Consider the following 25,276-nt stretch of genomic DNA (forward strand, 5'->3'; position numbering starts at 1 on the left):
GCCATATTTAATGTCCCCCGTTCTTCATCACAAAGTAAGTAATAATATCGCCCCCTAGTGGACATAACACCTCATAGCATACAGTAAAAAAACAGGACTTGTAGGAGGAAAAGTCGCTTTAAAATGCTTCACATACTGTAATACTCCTGTGGACCATCTTCTCGCATGGCATTAATTAGGTACAATAAGTCAAGCACCAATCCTTTTTATTTCTCAAATTTCTGAATGGACATCTCACATGTTTATCTTTCTGTACATGTACATAGGCTATAAGAAAAATAAATAGCTTTGAGATCATTTCCCGTCCCCAATTTATTAAAAGATTAGGTATTTTAAAACAAGATTCGAATGTATTAAATGTACTATTACACGATTTACAATGTTAAATAGGAAAAAAATAAATGAATGATCGTCATTTTTACACTATTTCACCTTCTCTAAGATTTAAGAAATGGCAATATGAAGGAAAAAAATGAGAAGGAATCTCCAACCTCCTTTTTATGACATTTTGCCTGTGCTAAAAATTATGCAGTTGTTACATTATTGAACATGTGCATTAAAAAAAGTCAGCCCACAGTAAAGAAAGCACTCTATGCTAATGTGTACCTGTGGCCTATAATGATAAAGTCCACAGTTGTCAAGAGGACTTGCTTTAAAGTAGAGCCAACACAAAACATTGCTGTGGGTACAACTGTTCTGTGCTGCACCTCTGGGCAAAACCATACTGGACACAACCTAAAATCCTTTACAGCGAAAGAGCCAAACATATGCAATACGAGCAGTGGTGAGGATCACTGAAGGTACTTGCTGTGAAGCCTGCATACTTGTCACACTACAGCTGACAGAGACTAACTGCCCAATGTCCATGTAGACCCGTTAAACTTCAGTACAGTGCACTGCATGCAAAGGGATATGGTTGAGGCCAGCTGAAAGCAGCCGGACCTCTGGCCAAATATTAAATACTGTCAGGGAGAGGGTACATGTATGTAGGCTTTACACCAGGAAATGTCAAAATAGGTGTTAATTATCAGTAAATTCATGTCCTATCAGATGTTCACAGTTAATAGTTTTTAGAGAATACACAGAATATTGAACATACACATTTTTGAGATGCATCTGGCTGTTAAGTGCGTTATATTAGAATCAGATACCACACAGGACTGTTACAGCATGCCTTGGAAATGGCTCCTCAGTGAACCCTACAGAAATTCAAGATGGAAAACAGAACGAGGTGATGTGCTGCATATTTAAAAAATAAACAACAACAAAGCCATTTCCTACATGGAAGTAGGTTGCACAAACTTGTTTTGTCCCTCTTTCTGTTTATTTTTTTTTTCATTCATCGCTTAACAAAGTCTGTTCCAGTGTTTCCCAGCGCGGTCTTGTTTTGTCCCCAACGGTAATTTATGCCCAGACACACAAACGCAGATTTTTTTTTTTCCTCATGCCTTTCACAGAATCTTTTTCCATGTGCCTGAAAACAATGGAAAGGTCAAAACTGGCCGAGTAATATTCCCTTGGCACAGCCTGCATTCACTGTACCCAGAGTCTTGCCTTGTGTGGACTTGAGCACCTTTTTAAAGAAAACCTTGAATTAAGTGGGATCACTGTGAATTTGTTTAGGTGTTTGCATAGAAAATAAGAAATCTCATTCATAGAAAAACCGTTCAGGGGAAAACAAAAAACGTAATCAGTGTGAGATGTTCTACACATTGAACTCAGGTAGTAACTGAAAGCAAAGTCATTTCCTTGAGCAAATGTTTTTTTTTTTTTTCCAATTGCAAATATATCAAAGCATACCATACACACACATCAACAGTGTACTGTACAAAGTATGTGCTTCCTTTGAAGCAATTCCTTTTTAAAGTGTTTGCCAGCCATTTTACATGATATTTATTCTTAAGAGGAAGTCACAGTGATACAGTTAAAGGTATGAGCCGAGTAAGCCAAACTTTACCATTTCCGCTTTCACACTAAAGCATTAAATAGATGACAGAATTTAGCATTTTATTCAGGTTCACTCTTTCAGTAAGATACCATTCAGTGGGAACAATTGACGTGATCGGTGGATGATTGAATATCTATTTCTTAAGAAATAATTCATGGAATTTAAATATTTTGACAAACCAGAGCTTCCCACGTCATAGGTGATCTGTCATTACTCCCTTCATAAAATAACAGCACTCTCTTCCACTCTCTTAAAAATAAAACCCTTAAGCAACAGGGTTAATAGGGTGCGAGTCAGTCACACCAACTTAAACACACACGCGCACACACACGCACACACAACACATGAGAAAGAACCAAGGAAGATTTCTGCTGGCCACTCTCTGGGGTATGCTGACCCAGATAAACGGTGCCCATCAAGGCAAAACCAGCAGTCCCTGCTCTCTCCTGTACTGAACGCAGCACTTAAAGAAGGATACAGCCATGGATGTTTAAAAGGACATTACTGACCATGACAGAGCTGTTACACCATCTTTCTACAGCACTTGTCATCCTTGAGCTTGGGCATGATACCTTGAACACTTCTAATGGTTTCTTTATTATTACAAAAGCTGTACTAATCTCTATTTGATTAATTGACACTGATCTGTTTGCCTGTGGTTTTTTTGTGTTGATTTTTGCTAGTAGCTGCTTCACATGGATGGTTTTATCTTAGCACAACACCCTACCCCCCCACCCCCCCCACCCCTTCTTCCCTCTTGGAGAATATTACTCTGCTCTGACAGACATCATCAAGCTACTGGCATCCATCCACAGACCTGTTCATGCAGAGCAGGGGGACCATACCCCCCCCCCCCCCCCCCAGCCATCTGAGGCGAGGGAGAGCAAGTGGTTGCTTGGGAATCGAGACAGAGTAGCGTCAGGAGATGGTTTCTGCTGCAGAGTCACGGTCCAGCAGCTCAGGCATGGGGGCAGGGCAGGGCAGGGCAGGGCAGGGCAGGGCTGTGGGTGATCCATTCATGGCGGTGGGGCGTCTGTGCATAGATAGACAACCGGACGCAGCGCAGCGCAGAGGGGAAGAGGAGAGTTGGGGGGAGGGGGGGGGGGGTTGACTATTTCACAGAGTGCTCAATGGAGCCGGGGGATCAGTTAATAAGGGGTTGTAAGGTGAACTGACGTGCTCGTTCTCTCTCACACACACATACACATACATACACGCACATATACACACACACACACACACGCACATACACACACTCTTCTGTCTTTGTGTCTCTTTCAGGTGGTGATTTTCACAGGTAAAACTTGTTCCCAAAGGGTTTCCAGGCTCAAAAGAAGGGCATCGGTGTGTGTATATATATATATGTGTGTTTTACTCCTGCCCAAAACCTTCCGTCTCTTCAATGGCAAACATCAGCTTCTCTTTCATCTGCTCGTAGCTCTTATAAGGTGGCAAATCCAAACGGTTAAAGCTGCGGAGAAAAACAAAGGCCATGATCAAGAACACACAAGAGGCTGAATTGTATAGCTGGACTCAAAGCCACTTGTTCTCCCTGATCTTACCAAGTGTGACTTCGCGGAAGCCAATTCTCTTTCCCCACTTTCTCAATGCAGAACTTCTGAGGACCATTGCTCCCTGTGAGAAGCAGAATCAAATCAAAGAGGACTCCAAAGAATACACATATCCGCATACATTTTGTCTTTATATTTTGGCCTGATCTATTTTGCCTCTAACTTTGATTCAGACGAGTCATTCTGCAGCACAAGTGTCCATAGCTACACCCGTGTGTGTGCCCCATTGGGCAATCAAGAGGGTCACCCTGTGTGGGAGTCTTGATAGATGACAAGTTGGCTGACAAACCCTCAACATTTGCGGAGGTCTGGCAGAGCAAACCTCTCCTGCCTCATTACCATTACATTGATCCACGCGGCTGTTAAATGGGCGAGTTGGGTTGCCTGTCTGACATCTCTCATTATAATTAGCTTTGCAAATAATTCCAGTTACGATGGCCAGCTTCTTCCTTTGTTTTACATCTGTTCTCTCCTTTTCCATCTTTTTTTGGCAGGCTATTCAAGTCTTAGACTTTCTAAGGGTAGCTGAATTTATATTTGCTATTTCAGCCTGGGTCACTCGTGAAACGTGTTTATGTTCAACTTCCATTTCTTTAGAGTCAATACATTGCTGCGGTCTGTAGAGCCTATAGTGCTTCTGGCAGATCTCAGGTCTCCCTTGGTTTTCTTTAGCGTTCTTCTAACCCGGCCCCAGACTGACACACCACATCTATCCTGAGAGCCCACTCTCTTCCATGGTCTTGTCAGGTCCACAAATCGGGGGGCTATAGGCCTGGGACCTTTTATGAAGAGTCTCGGATCACAAAATCATATACTTCCTCAAGAATAACACGTTATCTTTGATCAATGCCCCACCACCGTGCCCTTCCCCCTGTGGAGGTCGACTAAGTGAAGTCCTGGACGTTGTCCACTCCCGGCGGCGCTCCTGTACTCACCCATGAGGTCAGCAAAGCCTCCGACGGGAAGCCGGCACGTGCCTGTCACAAACTGCAGCAGTCGCATCCTCTTCTCGTTGTCCATCTCCTTCACACACTGCAGGACACACACACACACACACACAGACACACACGGACACACACGGACACACACGGACACACACGGACACACATGGACACACACACACACACAAAAAGAGTCAATGAGTGACAATGTAAGCCCACAAAATGGAGGGATATCAACATGGCCATCTAAATGTTATCAATAAATACAAATAAAACGACTGTCCCGGTAAGACTGGTGTTGTGGGCCGAGCCCAGGCCTAACCCTACCTGCCAGAACCAGAGGATCTGCTTGCTGCTGCGGGCATAGTGTCTGTAGATGGTGTTCCTCTGCCAGTCAGCCATGTCGATCTCCTGCATCCCACAGAGCATCACCTGCAGCACACAGCACCCAGTCAATACCAGCCATGAGGCCTGAAGCATGCACATGCACGTCCACACAAGAGCTCTACAGGTGGTATATGTAGTATGTAACGTGGCTGAGTTTCTCTAATGGTGTAGTTTCACAATCAGGGCACTTGACATTTTTCACACACCGGCCTGACTGTGAAATAATAGGTACATGTACAGTGGTAGTAGTAGTAGTAGTAGTAGTAGTAGTAGTAGTAGTAGTAGTAGAAGTAGTAGTAGTAGTAGTTTGAGACAGATACTGCCCGGACCTGAAACATATGCTTCAAGAAGTACTGTGCAGGTAATCTACAAAGAGCTCCAAGGCTACTTTTTCCATGGCTACTTGTCTCTAGTTGGCATGAAGTGAGGTGTATAGGATAGTTTGTGACAGATACTGCACATGTATTTGGCCTGAGACAGCTGTATGTGCACTGGTACCTCGAGCTCCTTGGCGTCGAAGAGCTGCAGGTACTGCTGAGGGAGAACTTCATTAAATCCCTCAAAGAAGGCCTGCGTCTGCTCCTCTACGCCGCGCGACAGACGCCACTCTGCCACCAGCCTGGGAGCGCACAGAACACACACATACACACACATCAGCATTCACAACATCACCACAAGTCACAGGATATATACTGTATGTCAACCGTTTCTACCATACAAACCACTCATTCTTCAACAGTCTGACTGAACACACAGGCCTCTTAACACAGCAGAGATACTCTCTCCCCAGTCTTTCAAGATTCCAAATGTATCCGAATGAATGCAGGCATTCTAGCACTCACAGCACACACAGTAATATACTGTATAAGTGAGCGTGTGAGCAGTATCTGGTACCTGATGTACTCCTCTTTATTCTCCTCCGTGACCAAGACGTTTCCTCCGTCCGCCTTGAGCTCGTGAGTGGTGACCTCGCCCAGGATCTCCTTATCCACCGAGAAGTACATCTCCAGACCACACTCCTCAATGTTGTTGTCCCTGGGGGAAATGGGTTGTTTATAGTTGAGACACACTGTACTGTAGCACCATCAATGCCATGGCAAATGATAATCCCTCCCCATTACTATTATAATCAATATCAGCACCATCTTCACTATTGTCCAACACAGTCACTCCCATGGGGCTGTTTGGTCTTACTTGATCCAGATGAGGGAGTTGTAGAACTCCGGGTCAATGGACTCCAGATCCTTCAGGCCCAATGGCTTGCTGAGGATGCGTTTGTAGAAGGGCAGGGAGAATCCCGTGTCAATGAACTTCCCATGAAACAGAGCCTGCGTTGCGAGACAGGGAAGACAATTAAATAAATCTACTAACGTGAATAAAATAGTACGCCTTTTTTTCATGTACCCTTTTAAACAATTAACGCTTTACAAGTGTACAAATAAACAACTGTGGTCAAGGGTCACCACATTTCAAAGAGCCAATGTTTTTCAACATTTTCATTGTTCTTTTATATTTATTTGATTTATTGTCGCCGATGTCTTTGTTGGTTTTTATTCTTTTTTGTCTCTTCTTTTTTTCTATCATAAGCCGTGACTTTAGCCTCACAAGCTCTTTTCATGTTGCTATTGTCTGACTGTCAACTCAGGACACTGCTGCAAAAGAGCTTAACCATCAAACAATGGTGAGTGTGTGTGTGTGTGTGTGTGTGTGTGTGTGTCTACATGCATACCATGGCAATGAATCGGCCGATGAACTTGAAGTACTTGAGGTGATCGGGGTTGATGGAGGAGGCGGGGTTGATCTGCAGGCAGTAGTTGTCTTTTCCAGCATACTCAAACAGACAGTACATGGGATTCAACACCTCATGGGACAACAGGAAGAACCACTCCCTGCAAATAACACACACACACACACACACACACACACACACACACACACACACACCAAGATCCAAGTTGACATGGGAGTCACTGTGGTGTAAGCTGCAGCAGCATCCATAGCACATGTGCCCAAGGGCACCCAGATTTGAATCAGTCACTCCCCCATCTCTCTGTCCCACTCACTTCCTGTCAATGTTCACTGCCCCATCATACAAAAGCCTCCACAATACACAGTAATAAAGATCCTGGTAATCCTAACGGAGCCTACAGATCCTTGAACTCCATCCTAATGAAGCTCAAGGCTGATGGAGAGGCTACGAAAAGAGACAAGCGCACACACATCTCGTTTAAGATGGAGGACGAGGAGTAAAGTAAACCTCAAGCACTAAAGCAGGTAGACGGGGTGAGAGGACACGTTCAGTAGAGTCCTTCATGGGAGAGGAGAGTGGGAGGGAGAGTCTGGCGCTCGGCTCGGCCAATGACCCTTGGCGCTCGGCCAAGGCCGTGCTTGAGCTGCCAGCCGGACAAAGGAGAGGAGAGTCCTTGAGAGGCTGTTGGTCTGAGCCCTGACCCACATCCCACTGAAAGCCTTAGCCACCTCAGCTCCACAAAGAGCCCCCGCATGTTAGACTGGCTGCTCCCAAGGGTCCGCTAAGAGCACAGGCAAGTTTGGCTGACAACACTGTTCACTGGCCATAACCTACATAACAGTAACGTCCACTGATGGCCTTTTTCAACCAACAGAGAACCGCTCCCATTCGCTAACCAACATTTGAACCATTTCGACCAACAGGTCGGAACATGGCACCGGAGCTTGAACCAGAAAATACCCCCCCGTTCTATCGTTCAGCGGTTGGTTCAGTGGAGAGAAGGCTAAATGCATAGCTAAATGAGTTTTCCATTCATATCAACTGTTGCTACGAGTAAACAAAACCAGTCATCTAACTAGCATGACGCTGTAGACGTTAACAAGCATTGTAGACAGGTCATTTCTGCCGTTTTTATGTTCATTTCATTCATCACTCCCTTTTAGGCATCTCAATAACTTTTGTTAACACCCATTGTTGATGACGCAACAATGACACACCCTTAGTTCAGTTCAAAACAGGTGGAAATGTGGGCTGGTTCACTAGATGGCACCGAGGTTCAAAGAATTGTTGGCTGAGGATTCGATCGCCAAGTCTCTGGATGTTGCAACTGCTACCAATCTAACACTTTTTCTGTGTGTGGTGGAACCCACACATTTAGGTGACCTACATCTACTTCTTATAATACTTTTATGGTCAGTATGAACATGAAACAAACCTCCAAATTCTGAAAATAAGTACCATTACATGATAACGTACACCTAATCGTTATCTATGATGGCTCAACTGTAAAACACACACATACACACACACACACACACACACACACACACAGGCCCAGATGGGCTCCATAATTAGGCTCCAAAGGCCCCTCCAGTCTGTTTCATGCCGCCGGCTCTCTCTAACCCAGTGCGTCTGACTGGGAAAGTGAAGACTTTATTTTGAAGTCGACGCAGCGCGAGTTGCCTGCCTGGCAGAGTGCGGAGATAAGAAGGGCCTTTAAATTATTCAAGCAGAGACTCATTACGCCGGTCCCCAATGAGCTCGGTGTGGCAGAGAGCAGAGCAGAGCAGAGCGGGAAAGTGTCTCAAGGAAAGTGAACTTGGCAACACTCTTCTCTTCAATGGGGGGCTCTATGGGCTTACTGCTTATGCAGTGTTGTGGTCATTAACTATTCTATTCTGTTTCACCGTATCTATGAAGCGTTACTTCAGCCAAGAGTATCGAGTCTCCTTTGAGTGCTGCTTGTGACTCATCATAAGTGAACAGAATTACAGTGACTGATCCATACACTTCAAAAACTCCTGCAGCAGACAGCTGCTATAATTGAGAGCACTGAGAAGTAGCTGTCGGACGGATACTGTATGGTTTCGATGTGGTAACCCACACTACATGTTTCAACAGCTCTTTCCTCTTGCCGTGTTCACACTCCAATAACCAAAACACAACACAACACAACACAACACAGGATATTCAACAAAAATGTGTGACATGTCAGAAATCCGACCCGATTGGTGGGAAACTGGAACGTTGACTGTTGTTTTCTACAAGGGGTCTTGACCCAGTTCAAACCGCATGACATGAAAAACTGCATGACAAATGGCAACCGGTCTGACGGAAACGTGCGCTGATTCTTCAGTTTGTCTTGTCAAGTTCGACTGCAGTGGGGCTAAACTAGGGCCAAAATGGTACAGTGTCTGTCGGTCCGTGTCTGTCGGTCAGTGTCAGTGGCTTAAGAGGAATAAGGAACCCACCTGGCCACTCCTCCATAATCCAATCCCTCTTCTCCAGGGAAGATGATCCACAGCCTCCTCCGCAGGTCTTGGGGGTGAAAACTCATGATCTGCACGGCAATGACGGAAACAGTTGTTTTAGGAACACATCGTCCAGCCTCGAGTGTGGCGTGGGATTGTGAAAGCGGTGCGTGTACTCACCTGCTGAAATGAATCTTCAAACAGAGTCTTGCGAGTGACATGAATCTTGATGTGTTGAGGCATGGAGAGTTGCTACAACACAGACAGACAAATGATCATCAAACTAACAAATACACCGACGTTTTGCTTCTGTTTTGTAGTGCAGCTACACATGTTTATGTTGTATAAGTGTGTTTGTGTTTGTGTTTGTGTTTGTGTTTGTGTTTGACCATATTAACGGTCTTAATCATTAACATTACGTTATAATCTTACAATGCATCACTGACTTGATTATCTTACTTCCTGAAGGACAGTGACGTAGGGGAAGAGCTATTAGCTGACGTAACTCAGCAGCGCTGCCTATTGCATGGTGAAACTCCAGACTATGCAATAGCCTGTCTGCTACCTGCCCCTCTCAACCGGCAGAGCCAGTTCTACCAGAAAATGCCACAAGGAAGCTCAGTGACACTCTTTTTGTACCAGCATATTCAGAGAGAGAGAGAGAGAGAGAGACAGCAAGAGAGGTATGAGAGATGGAAATGACAGAGTGAGTGAGGGAGAGAAATAGATACAGACAGAGTGAGAGATAAGGAGGAATGAGGGAGAGAGGGGGAGAGAGAGAGAGAGAGAGAGAGAGAGAGAGAGAGAGAAAAATAGAGACAGAGAAGGGTAATGACACGAGACGAGACGAAACTACAGAGCTGACTTACCTGACACCAGAATCTGAAGTAGTGCACTTTGGCTTTGAAGTCTCGCACATAGGTGATCTGGGGACCATTTTCCCTGTGACACAAACACACAAGGGCAGTAAATACACACGTCAGAAATACTCTGAGCATCCAGACAAGTGCAGCACCAGACAGTGCCATGCTACTGGGGGGCATTAGGCCCGATAGTTATGATGTCCTTTGGGGGAAAACGAATAACAACAAGCAGCTAGCAACTTCATTCATCCACCCGCTAGGGAAGAGGGAGATTCCCAGGGGGAATATGGATACACAGTTCAAACACAGTCAACAAACCAGGATAGAGAATTTTCCAGGCTATATGTCCTTAACTTTTTATCATGAGAACTAATATGCTTTACAGAAACTCAAACAGAACAATTACAAAAAGAGAGAGGCTTGAATGTCAAAAGCCACACATCTCGATCGTACTGATCGTACAGTCTCCTCCCTTTTTCCAGCACAAAATATATCTATTCAAACACTTTCAATGACCCACGTCCAACTATGGTCATTTTCAAAAAGTTTCAGGGCCTTGACTTCTTCAGATCTTAAAATTCTCAAGGACTTCAAGGGCCCACGGGAGGGAGACTGATCGATGCGCCGAGCCTGGCTTAGTACTCACAGAGAGGACTTTCCAGTGCGAGGGTCGATATAGGTGGTGGTCCGGCGGTTGTGGTCCACAAAGTAAGGGATGCCGTCCACTGTGAATCTCATCTCCCAGCCCTCGGGCAGAGGCTTCTCGTTCAGCAGCCTGGGGTGGATTAGAGGGAGAGAGAGAGACAGAGAGACAAGAGAGAAAGGAAAGGACATGAGTTAAGTCACATTGCAGTGCTGTGTGTGTGTGTGTGTGTATGAAACATTTCACACATTATCTCTTTCACAACAAATTAAGGCCGACAATTCATATTGCATGGTGTTGGGTAGTCAAACCAACAGCATGTCAACGGTCCGAGTGCTTGAGTGTAAGAGAGGCCTACCCTTGCGTGCGAGGGTCCTCCCACTGCGTCGACCGCGTAGGGTGATGCACAAAGTACATTCTGCCATTGCTGTCTGTTCTCTTCTCTGACGGGACACATTCAGGCAAAGTTAACACACAAAAACATCAACAGATACATATACAATATTGTTTAATATCAATCACACGACACCTCTAACAAAGCTATGCTTTGCTATTGAAAATACTTTACTGGTAACATTAGACACAAGTGGGGTCAGTAAACTAATCCAGCGCAAAATGTGTAAAATGGTGTCTCCAGATGGCGTCGGGTGACGAGGAGCACCTTACCCCATCCCTGTGGAAGAGGGCCAAGAGGGTCGAATTCTTTTTGGGTGGTTGTGGTGGGTGCAATCTGTTCCTGAAGCTGACACAGACAGAAGCAGACAGACAAGAGGACAAGAGGACAACGGTTACAGATGGACAGCGCCAAGTCACTGACCCGTGCCATCACGCATCTCATACAGCAGCTCTAGGCCTCACGGCTGCACGGTGAGCTATGTCACTTCTAAGGACGAAGAAGACCTGTTGGCCATCTGCTGTTCCCTGTTTCTCAGCAATACTAAAGAAGGAGCGATGGCAAACACAAAAAATCCCAGATCAACAGATCAACTGTATGTATACCAGAGGAAAAAGGTGAAAGTGGAACTATAATTAGGGGTTTAAAGGGTTCCTGCTGACAGTCAGATTCCTGATTGTAATTCAGCACCACACAATGAGGAGGAGTGGTCACACTGCCTTAAAAAGGATCAACCTGAATTTGAAACCCTGATCTGACGCGGAGTCCCTGTGTCTTCGAATAAAGGGGGCAGCTAAATTCCACACTATTGCATTTTGTTTCTGTTGACTCAAAAACCCCACTGTACACCAGAAGTAAAAAAACGGGACAATCACAAAGAAGTGAAAGCTAAACTACAATTAGAGATTTAAGGCTAAAGGCCTGAACACATCAACCCGATAATCGGCTGTCGGGCAGTCGGGGGCGGTCGGGGACTCGAGTCTCTTTGGTGTGTCTCGTCCCGTCGCCAGTCGACGTCTGCGTTGGGGCTAATTTTGGCCAGGTTTGGCCGACTTGACATGCAGAGTTGTGCTAATATTAGTTAGCAAGCTAGCTAGCTAGGTTAACAGGCGAAAAGTAATTTATTCCGTGCCCAAGAGAGTGTTTCGTTGCCATCACACACAAGCAATGGCAATAAAATAATACACACTATATAATTATATTTATATTTTCTTATTGCTTAATCAGAGAAGTCCGAAAACTAGTGGCAATTAGTTCCGCGAATCCTGCATGATATCTACTCGGCTGACTGAAGCCTGCAGTTATGGGTAATGTATCAAACTTCACGCACGCGCAGAACGTACAATCGGCGTTGGCGTCGCTTCGGTGTGTTCTGTGGCACATTTTTGACTGACCAGGGGAGACGAGAGCCTGACTGATAGTCCGACTGCTCTTCTGCCGACGGTCGGCCGGTCGGATTGGTGTGTTCAGGCCTTAAGAGGTGGCAACCTCACAACAGACATGCATTGCAAACAAAATCAAATCAAACCAATAAATCAATCAAATCCTTGTTAAAGAGTGCTCCTGCCATGATGACCCCCGCCTCTACACCCCTAAGGTGCCCAGGAGCTCAGTCGCGCGGCCTCACCCCGTAGATGAACCTCTGGTTGAACTGCTGCATAGCGCCCTGCAGCTGGCTGCGCTGGCTCTGCCACTCCTGGTAGTTGCGCACCGACTCGGCCGTGGGCCTCTGCCAGGTGGTGGTGCGGCTGATGTGGTCCACGTAGTAGACGCGGCCCATGGGGTCCGCACGTCGCTCCCACCTACAACACGTGCCCAAAGCGCACAGCCTGTTAGCAGCTATAGGATAAAGCATGTCTGGTGGCAAGTCAATTAGGAACATTACTTTGAAGAAGGGTTATGTGTAGGACTGTTTCATTTCAAACATTCAACAATGTGTCCCAAATGCCTATGTTTTGTCTAGCCCAGACATCCACTTTATTTAGCGCGCCTCAGACATATTCTCTTGCAAAACCACTAGAGCGTTGTTACAGACATAATGGTAACTCAAATTCTACACTTAGTGCCAGGAACACTGGCTTTTTTGATTGCAACACATCTCACATGAGCCCCATGGGTTTCTTCATGCATTTGGTGTCTTAGCTGGGGCATTGAGCGTGGAATAAGGCCTTACCCGGGTGGCAATGGCTCAGGTCTCTCCCAGGTGGTCCCCTTCTCCAGGTGATCCACATAATAGACACGGCCGGTCTGGTCCACTCTCTGCTCCCAGCTGCACAGCAACACACAGGAGGGTGGAACAAGTGTTAGCATGACGCTAAGCGTGTTAGTGTTAGCATGATGCGAACAGAAATCGAATAGAATACCCGTAAAACTTCAAACAATAGCCGAGTCCCAAATAGACGCATGTCTCTTTTAAACGCCTGGTGTGGCTACAGATTTGGGTTAAAGGCGGTCTCCAACAGAAGCCTGGTCTGTTTTTTAGTTTCGGGTTGTATTTATTCTTCTTATACTCGTCAGATTGTCTGTTTAAGCCAGCATGGTGCAGATTGCGCACTCTACATTTATAATTGCATGACTGCGGTGGTGAAAGCCAGAGTTCCAAATTCTTAACTTTTTTCGACATTGGCCTATGTCCTGCATTATTTAATTAATGCCATTTTGTTAAATTTGCGCACTAGACAACATATTTTATCACAAACTTTCTTTGTTTAGTTTCACTTTCTCTCGTTTCTCCGCGTTTCTCTCAATACCATGGCGGAAAAGAAAAAGACTTGATTTAAATGGCATTTAAGCTGACAGTTGTCAAATTTGCCTAACAGAATTCGGGAGAAGCAGTGGCATGATATTTCTCGGTTGATCCAAAGAGGGTGCGTAAAAGCTGAGCTGTAACGTCTGTCTCCAAAGAGGGAGAGCCCTGCGCATCTGGTCGGGAGCTGCGCAAGCAAGGCAGGCAAGTGGAGGAGAGCGACGAGGAGGAGGAATTCGCAAATCAACTTGTAGCCTAGTTGAGGATCACGGTGATAGCGATTAATAGGATCATTTCTAATCACACGACACGATAGCAGTCGTTTTACAGGGTAGCATTCATTCTTTATTGTTGATGTGTTATCTGGGGCAACAAGTTCACAGGCTCGATGGTAACTTGAATTGTTCAGCCCGCTGTCACATCGTTTCGTTATTTTAAGCTGCCAATAATTTAAGACATTGCCTATTATAGTAGGCTAATTCTAATATGATCCGATTTGTGAAACACATTCGAATTATAGGCTAAATAAAGTAGCCTACCGTATTATAATGTGGTAACCTCCTGTTATCATGCTTTTTGTCTGCTTATGCTATTGGGTAGTTATTTCTAATCCTACAATAAACCTACACTCAACTAACAACACTAAATTAAACGCCTGTCTCATATAGACGCCTGTCTCAAATACATGCCGGTGCATTTTGGCAATTTGGCAAAATAAAAGCCCGGGCTATTGTTTGGAGTTTTACGGTATATACTTTTTTGATCCTGTGAGGGAAATTCAGTTCTCTGCATTTAACCGAATTAGTGAACACACAGCAGCACACAGTGAACACACAAGGTGCCTCTCATGTAAAGTTTATACGTCCTCCCTCGCTCCTCGGGCCTCGATCCTCACTGATCTACATAAAGAATGATGGGGCGGCAACAACGATAGTCTATCCCTTCGTCTATCTTTCTTTATGTAGATCAGTGAGGATCGAGGCCCGAGGAGCGAGGGAGGACGTATAAACTTTACATGAGAGGCACCCACAGTGAGGTGAATCACACAACCCAGAGCAGTGAGCTGCCTGCCCAACCAGCGGTGCTCCGGGAGCAGTGAGGGGTTAGGTGCCTTGCTCAAGGGCACTTCAGCTGTGGACTGGTCGGGGATCGAACCAGCAACCCTCAGGTTACAAGCCCAAAGCCCTAACCAGTAGGCCACGGCTGCCCCACAGTGCGTTAGTTAGCATTACTGTTAGCATGATGCTAACTGCACCAGTCTAACACACAGGCCTGCTTTGATATTAGTCACGAAAATGAGACTTCCAAATGAAACAACCCAACACTGAAACTGTGGTCATTCAAGGACACAGAAACAGAATCCCAACCATCATGTAAGCCTCTGAAAAGTTTGCACATTTAGAGAGAGGGACCAATAATATTCTGTGCCTCCGACAGCAATGAGCAATTACTGGGCAGATGTTCTCCATTTCTGCTCTTTCCTGCACTTAAGTGGGTGTGAGAGGGCACAACACCCCCCCAAACACACACACACACACACACACACACCCACACACACATTTAAGACTCACTTAACCTCAAGCAGGTTCAACCACCAGCAGCATGCAGCAGTGGTGGTGGTGGCATCATCCCCTACACGGCCCCATCCCACCTCCACCCTCCCCGGCTGCGGTCCCATTACAGCACTGTTCATTACGGGCGCGCGGAGGCCCTGGAATCTACCATTAAAGTGTCAGAGGATAATTATAGCTCCTCCAGGCTCCATAGCACTAGCTGGGGGAAAAAAAAAGGAGAGAAAAGAAACATAGAGATCCCGGCACTAAGGCTCTGGTAGTCCGCAGGGGATGACGTGACAGAGGGCTACAGACAGCCACATTATGGTACTAACGGGAGGCTCCGGGCAGGATTTTCTCCTGGCAGATAGCGCCGTCGTTTCCACCTCTTTCGCCGCACGGAGATTGCCGTTTCAATTTATCTAACTCCCCGCTGACGCCGTCGGGGGATACAGGATTTCGGAGCACGTTTGTTGGGTACATTTCTCACAAGTGGCTCTTCTGCAATGATAAAGCCTTCAACACAAATCCATGGATGCAGTCTCTGTGGAGAAGTGGGGGGTGGAGGGATGAGGGGGAAGGGGGGGGGGGGTTAGGTTGGGTCAGGATGAAGGGAGAGGCGGGCTTGACATACCCGTGGGGTAGCTGCCCGGTGCTGAAGGGGCTACGTGTAGGATTTTCAGGGATGTCAGGACGGACGTACCCGGGGGGCAGGGGTCCGGTGTTGATGGGGCTGACCCGGGAGGGGGGGGCAGTGGTGGGCGGCGCGCTGGAGTTCTGGTTGGGCGCGGGGCTCGTCCCTGTCCCTGAGCCAGAGGGGGGCGCTGAGCTCGGGCCCTCCGGCGTGCCGTTCACCTGCAGGCTGGGGTTGGGCTCCGGGCTGGCCGCGCTGCTGCCGTGGCTCGGGGTGGAGCCGTTAGAGGAGGCTGCGCAGGACAAACAGAGTCTCATGAGAACCAGAGTTAACGCTTCTGAAAGACATACGGTCTGATACCTATACAGTAATTTCCCGCATATAAGCCGCACTGTGTATAAGCCACAGGACAGTGTTCTTTGCAAGTTAAAAGAAACAAAACCATATTAATACAATATTAACTGCCCCCGTGTATTAACCTCACAGGTGAAGAAATTTTGCAAATCGATATATAAGCTGCGGCTTATAGTCAGGAAATTACAGTACATGGATTAAGTCTACACCTACAGTAGACTAAAAGCTTTTCTGATAGGTGATTGTCATTAAAGTTCTCCTTTAATCTAAGCTTAATCCATGCATGGGAAGCCAGTCCTATAGGCAAGCACTTCCCTTCCTTGACGGTGTTCGAGGGCATTCACACCGACACACTTCCAAGCACTTAAAGGGATACTTCACCACTGTACCAAATGTAAAGGCCTATTCATGGCATCAGGTCCCTTTCCACAGGTGACAAAAATCAAGCACCTTGATTATCAATGCAGACTGCATGGTGCTTGAGTAACACAAATGTGGAAAGGGACCTGATGAAACCCATGAATACACTAGAAGCGCTCAAACCAAAGAAACTGAAAGTCCTCAAAACGGCTAAGCCCTTTGGTAGATCAGTAAAAGATTTATGGCAGTATCACTCTCTGTGGACAGTGTGTTCTCATGGTGCGGAAGACCTAGAGGTGTAAGAAGGCAACGCTGCATGATCAGTACTGTTCCCAGACCTGGGGAGGAGGTGGGTCTGCGGGGAGGGGGTGGGCGGAGAGGCCTGGGGGGTCGTGGCGGTCTGGAGGCCCCTGCAGACAGCGAGGGAGACCCTGTGCCGTTGACAGCGTGGCCATTGGGGAGAGCAGGCGCATCGTCGGCGATGTCACTGGCAGGAGAGGAGCCTCTGCTGGGCCTGGCAAACCACAGAAAGTTTATTAACAAGACCAGAGAGCTAGGCACGTATTCACTTGAGAATCTTAAGGCTAAAAGTAGTCTCTAATTGGCAGATTTAGGAGAAACTCCTAAAAATAATGACTAAGAGAATGTTAGCACTTAAAGTAGCACCTAAGTCTGGGACAGGTTAGAAGTAGACTCCTAACTCACTAAGATCTATTCACAAACAATCGTTAAAAAATATATATATTGCATCAATCTGTAGTGCATTCCATTATAGGCCATTTGCTTTGTGGCCCGTCGTCTTTATTTGTTTATATATCTATTTACTTATCTCGTCCTTACACCGTGATTGGACACAGGCAGAGCCATTGAAAGAGAGAGTTGCGACACTCTTTGATGTTGCCGACACGATCAAAAGTAAAAAAAAAAACCTGTGCTGAATGGCTGAATCGCAGGAGGGTGGGATGTACTTCTGATGCTGGAAGGTGTAATCAATTAACTCATCGACTACTGACCAAGAGATTGGCTGTAAACAGTTCCAAAAGCCCCATAACGATAGCCTAGAAATCTAGACGCACCCTAGCGGCCAAAAATATGTTTGCCTAGCGGGATGGTCTAGGGTCGCACCGTTGATGACAAGCCTGCGCCAGGCTCGAGTTCAGCCTAGCCAATCAGAACGCTCTATCTGTGTACGGAGTCCTTGAGCCCGAAGGCATCACGCAATAAACAAATCAGAGCCAACGAAAGGCGGGTCTTGGCATCTAACTTATCTTTCACACACAACAGCGCCGACTCCGATAATTAAATTTAAAACGTTCTCCTGCTTGCTAGATTTTCTTCACTGTTGATTCGCTGTTTCTCTTTGAGTTTCCAAGTTAACGTTAAGGCTGCTACGTCTATCATTGTCCTATAGCCTACTTGTTGCAGAGCTGTGTAACATCTATTTGCCTCTCTCTTGGTAAGTTCACACTTGAAAAAGCGACTCTAATCGGAGCTGCCAAGTGTCACGCTTTGAGTGTGACAGACAGTCAAAAAAATGTTCGACGAACGCATCTCACTGTCGCTTGCAATTTTCTGAAACTTGGCAGCCCTGTGACCGTTTTGCCGACCGGCTACGATTGGTCACAAATGCTGGCCTATTACGTGCAGAGGCAGTTTGAAAGACAACTGTTCATCCCACCCACAGGCTTCAACTCTGTGAATGGTCCGACCCCAGACTATACATTTCTGTGTAGTTTGGCTTGCCAGGCTACCATAACGAGGAAATAGCCTGGAAAAAGCGCTGCAATTTTTTCCTATGGAGGTCTATGGGAGTGTCGCCACTCTGTTTTATCTACCGCTCTGGACACAGCCAATCACGGTGGTCACTCCAAGCAAGCTTGTGCGTGACAAATAACGTCAACCATAGCAACGGAGCTCTTATCTTAGGAGTTGTCATTGTCCCTAACTAAAAGTTGGTCTCACCAGCTTTGAGAATGGATTTTTAGAGAAAACTCCTAATTTTGGTCCAATTTAGGAGTACTCTTAGCAGTAAGATAAAATGCTTTGTGAATACAGGCCCAGAAGTACAGATGTTCTGGTACAGAGGGCTTTTATATTATAACTCAATATTACTCATCAGAGCATGTTTACTCCTGTAGAAACCACTATCTCCCGGGGCAATAAAATGTGCAATAAAATGACTCATTTTTTGAAATGCAGAAGTAAAGATACACCTACCTCTCTGGCTCTTTATTTGGTCTCAAATCCCCATTTGGAAGTGATGCTTCTGTATTAAAAATACATATACATCATTAGGTTGGAAATAATTGCAAACTCCTAAATCAATTTATTGAAGAGATGCACACAATGCAATCTATGCCTTGTAATCAGAAAAGAAAAGAGAGAAAAGGCCATGTCCCATACCAATCAGACATGAAGCTGTACTGTAAGCAATGTTGTCCAGGTGCAAAGATGCGGGCTCAGCTCAGCTCTCTATGTACCTTTCCCTTCTACACTAATCTGAAACCAGCTAGACCAGTGATAGACAATGTGATGCCACACTGTCTTACTCCCAGCCTTAGGGCTCTATCAGAGATTATGAGAATTCATCCCCTGTTAACAAATGTCAACTATATTGTCAGAATGTGATATTGATGATACAGCTGCACAGGCACAGGGCCCAAAATAATTACCCCCTGCCATGTGTTGGACATGAATAAAACAACTGCATTTTAGGCCTTGTTTGTCAAATGTATATAATTCAAACATAACTGTGGTTAGCTATATTCTCTAGTTTCTTCATTGAATTTCCAAAATAAATTAACTGGAAACGTTATTGGGACGCGAGATGACCCACGATGTGATGGGAGATGTTTAGTCAGGTGGCACAGCCCTAACGGGGCGCCTCACCGCGACTCTGCTCCTCGGCGGCGAAGGTCTGCGGGTCCACCTGCATGCCGTCCAGGCAGACGCACAGGTCCCCCACCACGTCCGACGGGTCCCTGTCTGCACTCAGCTGCAGCGTCTGCACCACCTCGCAGACTGCACGCCACATGAAGGAGGAGGGGGAGAGAGTCAGGTACAGAAACTGAGACAGCAACAGAAAAATCACACGCGCACACACGCGCACACACACACACACACACACACACACACACACACACACACACACACACACACACACACACACACACACACACACACACACACACACACACACACACACACACACACACACACACACACACACACACACACACACACACACACACACACACACACTTCCTGCCTATCTGGCAAATGCTAAAGGCCAGCATACTTACAGGATGCGCACAAGAGCACATGATGAGCACATGAATGGTATTATTGTGGCAACGGGCACAGTAGTGGGTAGACACAGATAGAGGCTTCAAAGACTTCACCACAGAAATCAGCCAAACCAACGCCGAAACACATCAGAGTGCTCAGATGATTTAAACTCTTGGTTAAATGGGCTCTTTTGTTTGCCAGTGTTCTAAGGACCACACACTGGTGGAGGTGTTTCCAATAGGCTGGCTTCAATCACATGGCCTGCACATGTTAAGCATTTGTGAAAAGACCCTTTGTGGTTGTGGCGTAAGCCTGCTCACCTGCCTGCTGAAAAGCTAAAGTGGCAGAGAAGGCATGAGGGTAAAGACCAACTCGGGCTGTATGCAAAACCAGTAATGAGTGTGCACGCTCAGACAGACGCATACTCTCTTTTTGCTCTCTGCTTCCTTCTTTGTCTTTTTTGTTTTGTTTTTCCATCCCCACCCTCTGAGCTGCTTTCATTTCTGTTTCTGTGATGAATCAGATCTGCCGTCAAAAGAAGAGGGCGAGAGGGAGGGAAGGAGAGGGGGAGCGAGAGAGAGAGAAAGAGAGAGAGGCACTTACTTTTCATATCATTCGACTTGAGCATGTCGCTGACTTCCAGAGTGGCCATCCCTAAAAGAATGTCGGCCTTCAGAGTCTGGTGACTCCAGACCCGAAAGATAAGCTTGCTGAAGGGTGTAACAATACTGGAAGGGGAAAAAAAACAGCACAAGTGAGCCAGTGTTAATAAATGTCCTTCCAAGTTGGCAATCATAGACCCAAAGCCTTTTCAAGGACAACGTTATTTAGTCATAAGGCCATAATGAGGTTTTTCCTCAACACAATGACAATGCAAAAACTGTAACTATGTTGTTTCAGCTTTCATATTCTTATAGCCCATTAGATGCTAACCATAAGTAGAGGTTCGCCTAGAGGAAAGGTGACATTTAGAAATGGCTCTGCCAACGTACTGACTACACATCTGGTGGGTGTTCCCTGGTGAGGGCACCTGATGCATTACACAACTGCACAGACAACGGTGCCAGCTCACGCATCTCGTTTTCAGAGAAACGCAAACACTACAACTCCCTTGTTGACGTCTCTGTCTGGTTTAGTCAGCACCATGTTTGTGTTCCATGCATCACAAAAACACTGACAGCACTATATTTATTGAGGGGGAGGGGGAATATGTGGTTTAGTGACAAACGTAACTAGCAGTTAACTTAGCTTGGGGTAGCCCGAATTCTTTAAAAGGAGCAATCTGTCTTGACACAATAAGGCTCTTTTATTTTCCACTTCCTCAGGCTTAACTTCCAGGTGTGTCACTAAACCATATACTTGAAAAATGCTTGTTTCGTTGTTGTTTATTGTTGTTGTTTTCACTTGCTAGTTTCACAGGTTGGGCGTTTCCTGCTTTGCTGCTACTCTCCAGCCCGCGTCACTCAATCATGGGTAGACCACCTGTGATACTCACACAGTGATGGGCTGTTTCCATTTGGGAGTGAAGGTGTTGGTGCATTTTTCCGTCTTCTTGGATTGGCCATCCACTGCTACCTCGACATAGGGACTCGGCCCAAACCAGTTCTTCTTGTTCTCTTTCAGTTTCGCAGCGAGAACTAGAGGTGAGGGACAGCAAAAGGTTCAGCAACCACTGATAACAATCAGGTGTATCATTAAACAAGATACAATTGGAACCACCTTATCAAGCTATATTACAGTGCTTTTACAGTCAGCAATCAGCACTAAACCCGCCGACTTAGCACACAAATGTACTGTGTTAATCAAGATACATACCGATAACCTGAAGTTGGGCCTTCATCGTGAAGCCATCAATGGAGCCAAGAGGTTAGATAACAAGCTGCCAAAGAAAGAGAATAGGATCATAAATAATGTTTATTTAGAAATTACACACTGCAGTGTAACCTGTTCAATATTCATTTAGAAATGACACATTGCAGTGTAACCTAGTCAAACCACAGAGGTCACAAAAAACTTGGCCCATTCTCTCAGTGGTTAAACACACAGTTGTTTAGTTGTAGGACATCAAGGCTCACCAGCAGAAAATAGCAGCTCTAGACCTATAGTGACAATCATCACAAATAAATGATATTCACAGAGTCACCAATCAAGGGTCATTTCAAGGTCCTTCTTTGTTTAATTTCTTGTTCTGTGGTTTGACCTCTTATCACAGAACATCGGCTGTACTCAAGGGCATGGTGTCAGAACAAAAACAAACCCACGTGCAACACTTCTGCTCAGTTCCAACTGTGCTACAGGCAAGGGAGCCATGAATGGCCATGGCTGTGTCTGTGGTGCAGGGAGTATGGGAGCAAAGACAGGGCTTAACCTGAACAGGATTAACAATGATGCAACCCTGAGGACACGGTCGCCTCTAGATGCTACTCTGACTTATTATCTTCAGGGACAGGGACAGAGTAAAGCTGATGGAACACAACACAAGGCAACTTTTTGAGCGATGTAGCTGGGCAATGCTTCTGAGTCATCAATGCTACTTGAAGTCATCAGAAGGCAAATTGTCATGATCCTACAATCAGATCATATGGAACCTGTTTTGTCATTGCCTAGCAACATTGCTCAAAACTAAAGGTTATTGTATCTCCATGTTTCATCAACTTCAAATGAAGACAGTGTGCATGTGTAAGAGATAGAGAAACCTAGGAGATCTAATCCACCACTACTGTTACATTTGGAAACTCTTGAACTCACATCACTGCACAGAGGGCACACACAGTAAACAAACATCAAGCGCTTAAGCTACGGGTAAGTGTAGGAGGCGTGGTGTGCAGATTCACAAAGTACTAGCACTAGGCCTGCTTCTTATAGAAGGACAGAGGCAGTCCTAGACCGTCTAACATATTTGAAAACATTCCATTAAAATAGCCTAGCCTACGCTATTTGAATGAGCCAAGGCAACTTGCACTCCCATTTACTCAACATGGCATCACATTTATTGCCTGGGAGTAAGTAGATCATTCAAATTCTCTGTCAGGGATCAAAGTCAACAGCAATAGCAAATTGCCCATTTAGCCACCAAATCTTCACATTTCAGGTGTATCATTATTAACCTAAGCGAGTAAACATGTGAAGCTGGTGGGTTCAGCAGTTAACATGGCCCTAAGAAAATGCTTGCCATCCGGCTTTCGTTCACCTAGAATATTTTCCATGGCCTTGACATCTGCCTAATACAACAACAGGAAAGACAGTTTGTTCTCTCATGAAAGGCTAAACATTCAACATAACAAGCATCTAACTCAAGGGTTAATAATTCATTTGCATGTCAGGGAAACCAGAGCTTACCAAAGGGCATCTTACGCATGCCTCTGGATATGACAAAATGAGGGCCTCTATCTGTCAGCTACAGCCTAGCTAGGCCTATATGATTTAATTTCCAGACCATCCGAAACACTAACAGGAGCTTTTACTTTCTATTTTGAGAATGGACTTCCTGGGGTAAATAGAATCGGGAAGTTCGACCTTTGATAGCAAACATGGCACCTGTGTATTTATTTCAGATAATAATAACCTCATCAACTAGCACACGCAGTGTACACGCTCCCTGTTAACAGGTTGGCAGGTTAACTGGCAACAATGTTGAGAAGATTTCCCTGAACTTCGTACATAATTTTTAAGAGAACCCAGTGTCTGATCTTTGCACATAGATTGTCAAAAGAACCCTAGACAACCTAGGTCAGGATGTTGTCTGTTACCGTAACACTAACGTTAAGTTAATTATACTAAGCTGCAACATGACATGGCATAGACCCTCATTTTTGTAACGTTACCTAACGTTTAATTCTTAACTAACACAATGGTATTACAAATGGACATAATAAACGTTTACATATCTATGCTGACACGTCACAGCTTTCATAGCCGCATATGATAGCTCACGGTCAACTTTCATGAGTGTCTACGACAAAAACAAAGGCAAACAATCAGGAGCATTATGTGATTGTCGTGTGTGCTAGGTTGCTCACTGGCTAGCTAGGCCTTCAGTGAAGCCAAACTAGCCAACTTAAAGTCACACTTGAAATGTGTCAGGTAACAACAGCGCTAACGTAAAAACCCAAGTTATCCAAGTTAAGGTTATGGTGCCTAGCTAGCCACACAGACATTAATAAGTTACACAGGTACAGTAATGTAAGCTTAAACGCTCACGTCAGATGGCTAACTTAACTTATGCAGCCATGATGGTCTGCCTTGTACTTTTTTATTTAAGAACTGGAATGACGTTAACTAGCTAACTTTAGTGGATCGTATGTACAGAAGCCTTACAACAGGTAATGTTATAAGGCCATCAAACTAACAAGGGAATAACTGGCTAGCAGGAGTTCTTACTAGCATAGCAAACGTAGATCACTATAACATTCGCTGTCTAGCTAGCTTTCCTAGCTTGCTTGCTGCGTTGGCCAGCAATGTTTGCTAACTCTTCGACAGTCCTGATGTTAAGTTAGCCGACTAGCGAACTAGCAGGCGGACATGACTGATGTGACAAATAACGACTCCACTTAAATAATGCAGTGACTCATGTCATATCAAAAGCAAACATATACAGTACCAAACAAGCTGGTAAACATACTAGGGGTCAGATAAGGCGTTGTTTACCTGAAACGTTGTCAGCGATCTAGCTGGCCACCTAATTAGCCGCGCCAGAGCGCTGTCACAGGTGCAGCTAACCCTAATGTTAGCTCTATTCCTATCATCACATTTTGGTTGCTTGTCATTGAAAATAATCTTACCAACTTTGATAGGATTCGTAAGATGATTAATTCTTTATGTCCGATGTAAAACAGGGTTAGGTTCCACTTTTTGGAGTAGTTTGTTTTCGGTCCATTTCATATTTCTAAACGAGGATCAGCCACCATCTCTGAGCTTGTCATGTGACAGACGAACCCACAACGCAGCTTGACGTTAGGCAGAGCTCGGTTCAATTTCCTTAGAATTTACTCAACGCATCTTATGTAACCTCATAGGCGCCGATTAGTGTGTACAAATATAACACCCAACCTTATAATATTGAGATGATGTTTGTGATAGGCTATCCATTCTCTTATCGGCCTACTCCATGCTTTATCCACTTTTTAATATTGGCTAGCAGTTTATTTTTTGCTGTCTTTTTGGTTTATATTTTATTTAATGATTTTGTAAAATGTCATGAATACATTTCCTCGGCCTAGGTTATTGAAGGAGTCTATGGCATATCAATAATAGTCTTCAAGAGGAAGGAGTTTGGCCACACTCCCTAGGTCTATGGGAAAAATTCAAGACTTTTCTGTATGAATAAGGCATTTGCTATTTTAGGCCTACTAATAACCGACACAAAAGGCTTAT

The 25,276-nt window shown here is 45.3% G+C and overlaps 1 protein-coding gene across 5 annotated transcripts; it reads right to left on the reverse strand.

The window, feature by feature from the left end:
• Positions 1–189: 189 nt before the first annotated feature.
• itcha (itchy E3 ubiquitin protein ligase a) lies at positions 190–24,833 on the reverse strand. Of its 5 annotated transcripts, none has more exons than XM_062545602.1 (24): positions 24,689–24,833; positions 21,719–21,782; positions 21,399–21,540; positions 20,507–20,631; positions 19,505–19,636; positions 18,833–18,881; positions 16,954–17,129; positions 15,902–16,193; positions 13,142–13,237; positions 12,596–12,770; positions 11,241–11,316; positions 10,933–11,017; positions 10,578–10,706; positions 9,938–10,010; positions 9,249–9,320; positions 9,069–9,157; positions 6,577–6,736; positions 6,042–6,175; positions 5,742–5,882; positions 5,346–5,466; positions 4,788–4,892; positions 4,455–4,551; positions 3,511–3,583; positions 190–3,419 (listed from the first exon to the last, which is right to left on the reverse strand). In XM_062545602.1, the coding sequence occupies exons 2-24, from the start codon at positions 21,741–21,743 to the stop codon at positions 3,320–3,322; spliced, it is 2,667 nt and encodes an 888-aa protein (XP_062401586.1). In that variant the 5' UTR covers positions 21,744–21,782; positions 24,689–24,833; the 3' UTR covers positions 190–3,319. The 5 variants fall into 5 exon arrangements, with proteins under 5 accessions (XP_062401586.1, XP_062401590.1, XP_062401588.1 ...); XM_062545606.1 differs by having other exon boundaries at positions 11,241–11,310; positions 15,971–16,193; positions 24,685–24,833; XM_062545604.1 differs by having other exon boundaries at positions 15,971–16,193; positions 24,685–24,833.
• Between the last annotated feature and the right edge of the window lie 443 nt (positions 24,834–25,276).

This window comes from Sardina pilchardus, chromosome 9, assembly GCF_963854185.1.
Source record: "Sardina pilchardus chromosome 9, fSarPil1.1, whole genome shotgun sequence".
Lineage (NCBI taxonomy): Eukaryota > Metazoa > Chordata > Actinopteri > Clupeiformes > Clupeidae > Sardina > Sardina pilchardus.

What these genes read in the sequence shown, in the direction of transcription:
- itcha (XM_062545602.1), bottom strand. Translation starts at nt 21,743, where the DNA reads ATGAAGGCCCAACTTCAGGTTATCG. An exon ending in ACCAGAGGTTCATCTACGGG is followed by an intron (nt 11,317 to 12,595) that starts GTGAGGCCGCGC and finishes TGTCTGTGTCAG; the next exon opens with CTTCAGGAACAGATTGCACC. An exon ending in CTTCCGCGAAGTCACACTTG is followed by an intron (nt 3,420 to 3,510) that starts GTAAGATCAGGG and finishes TTTTCTCCGCAG; the next exon opens with CTTTAACCGTTTGGATTTGC.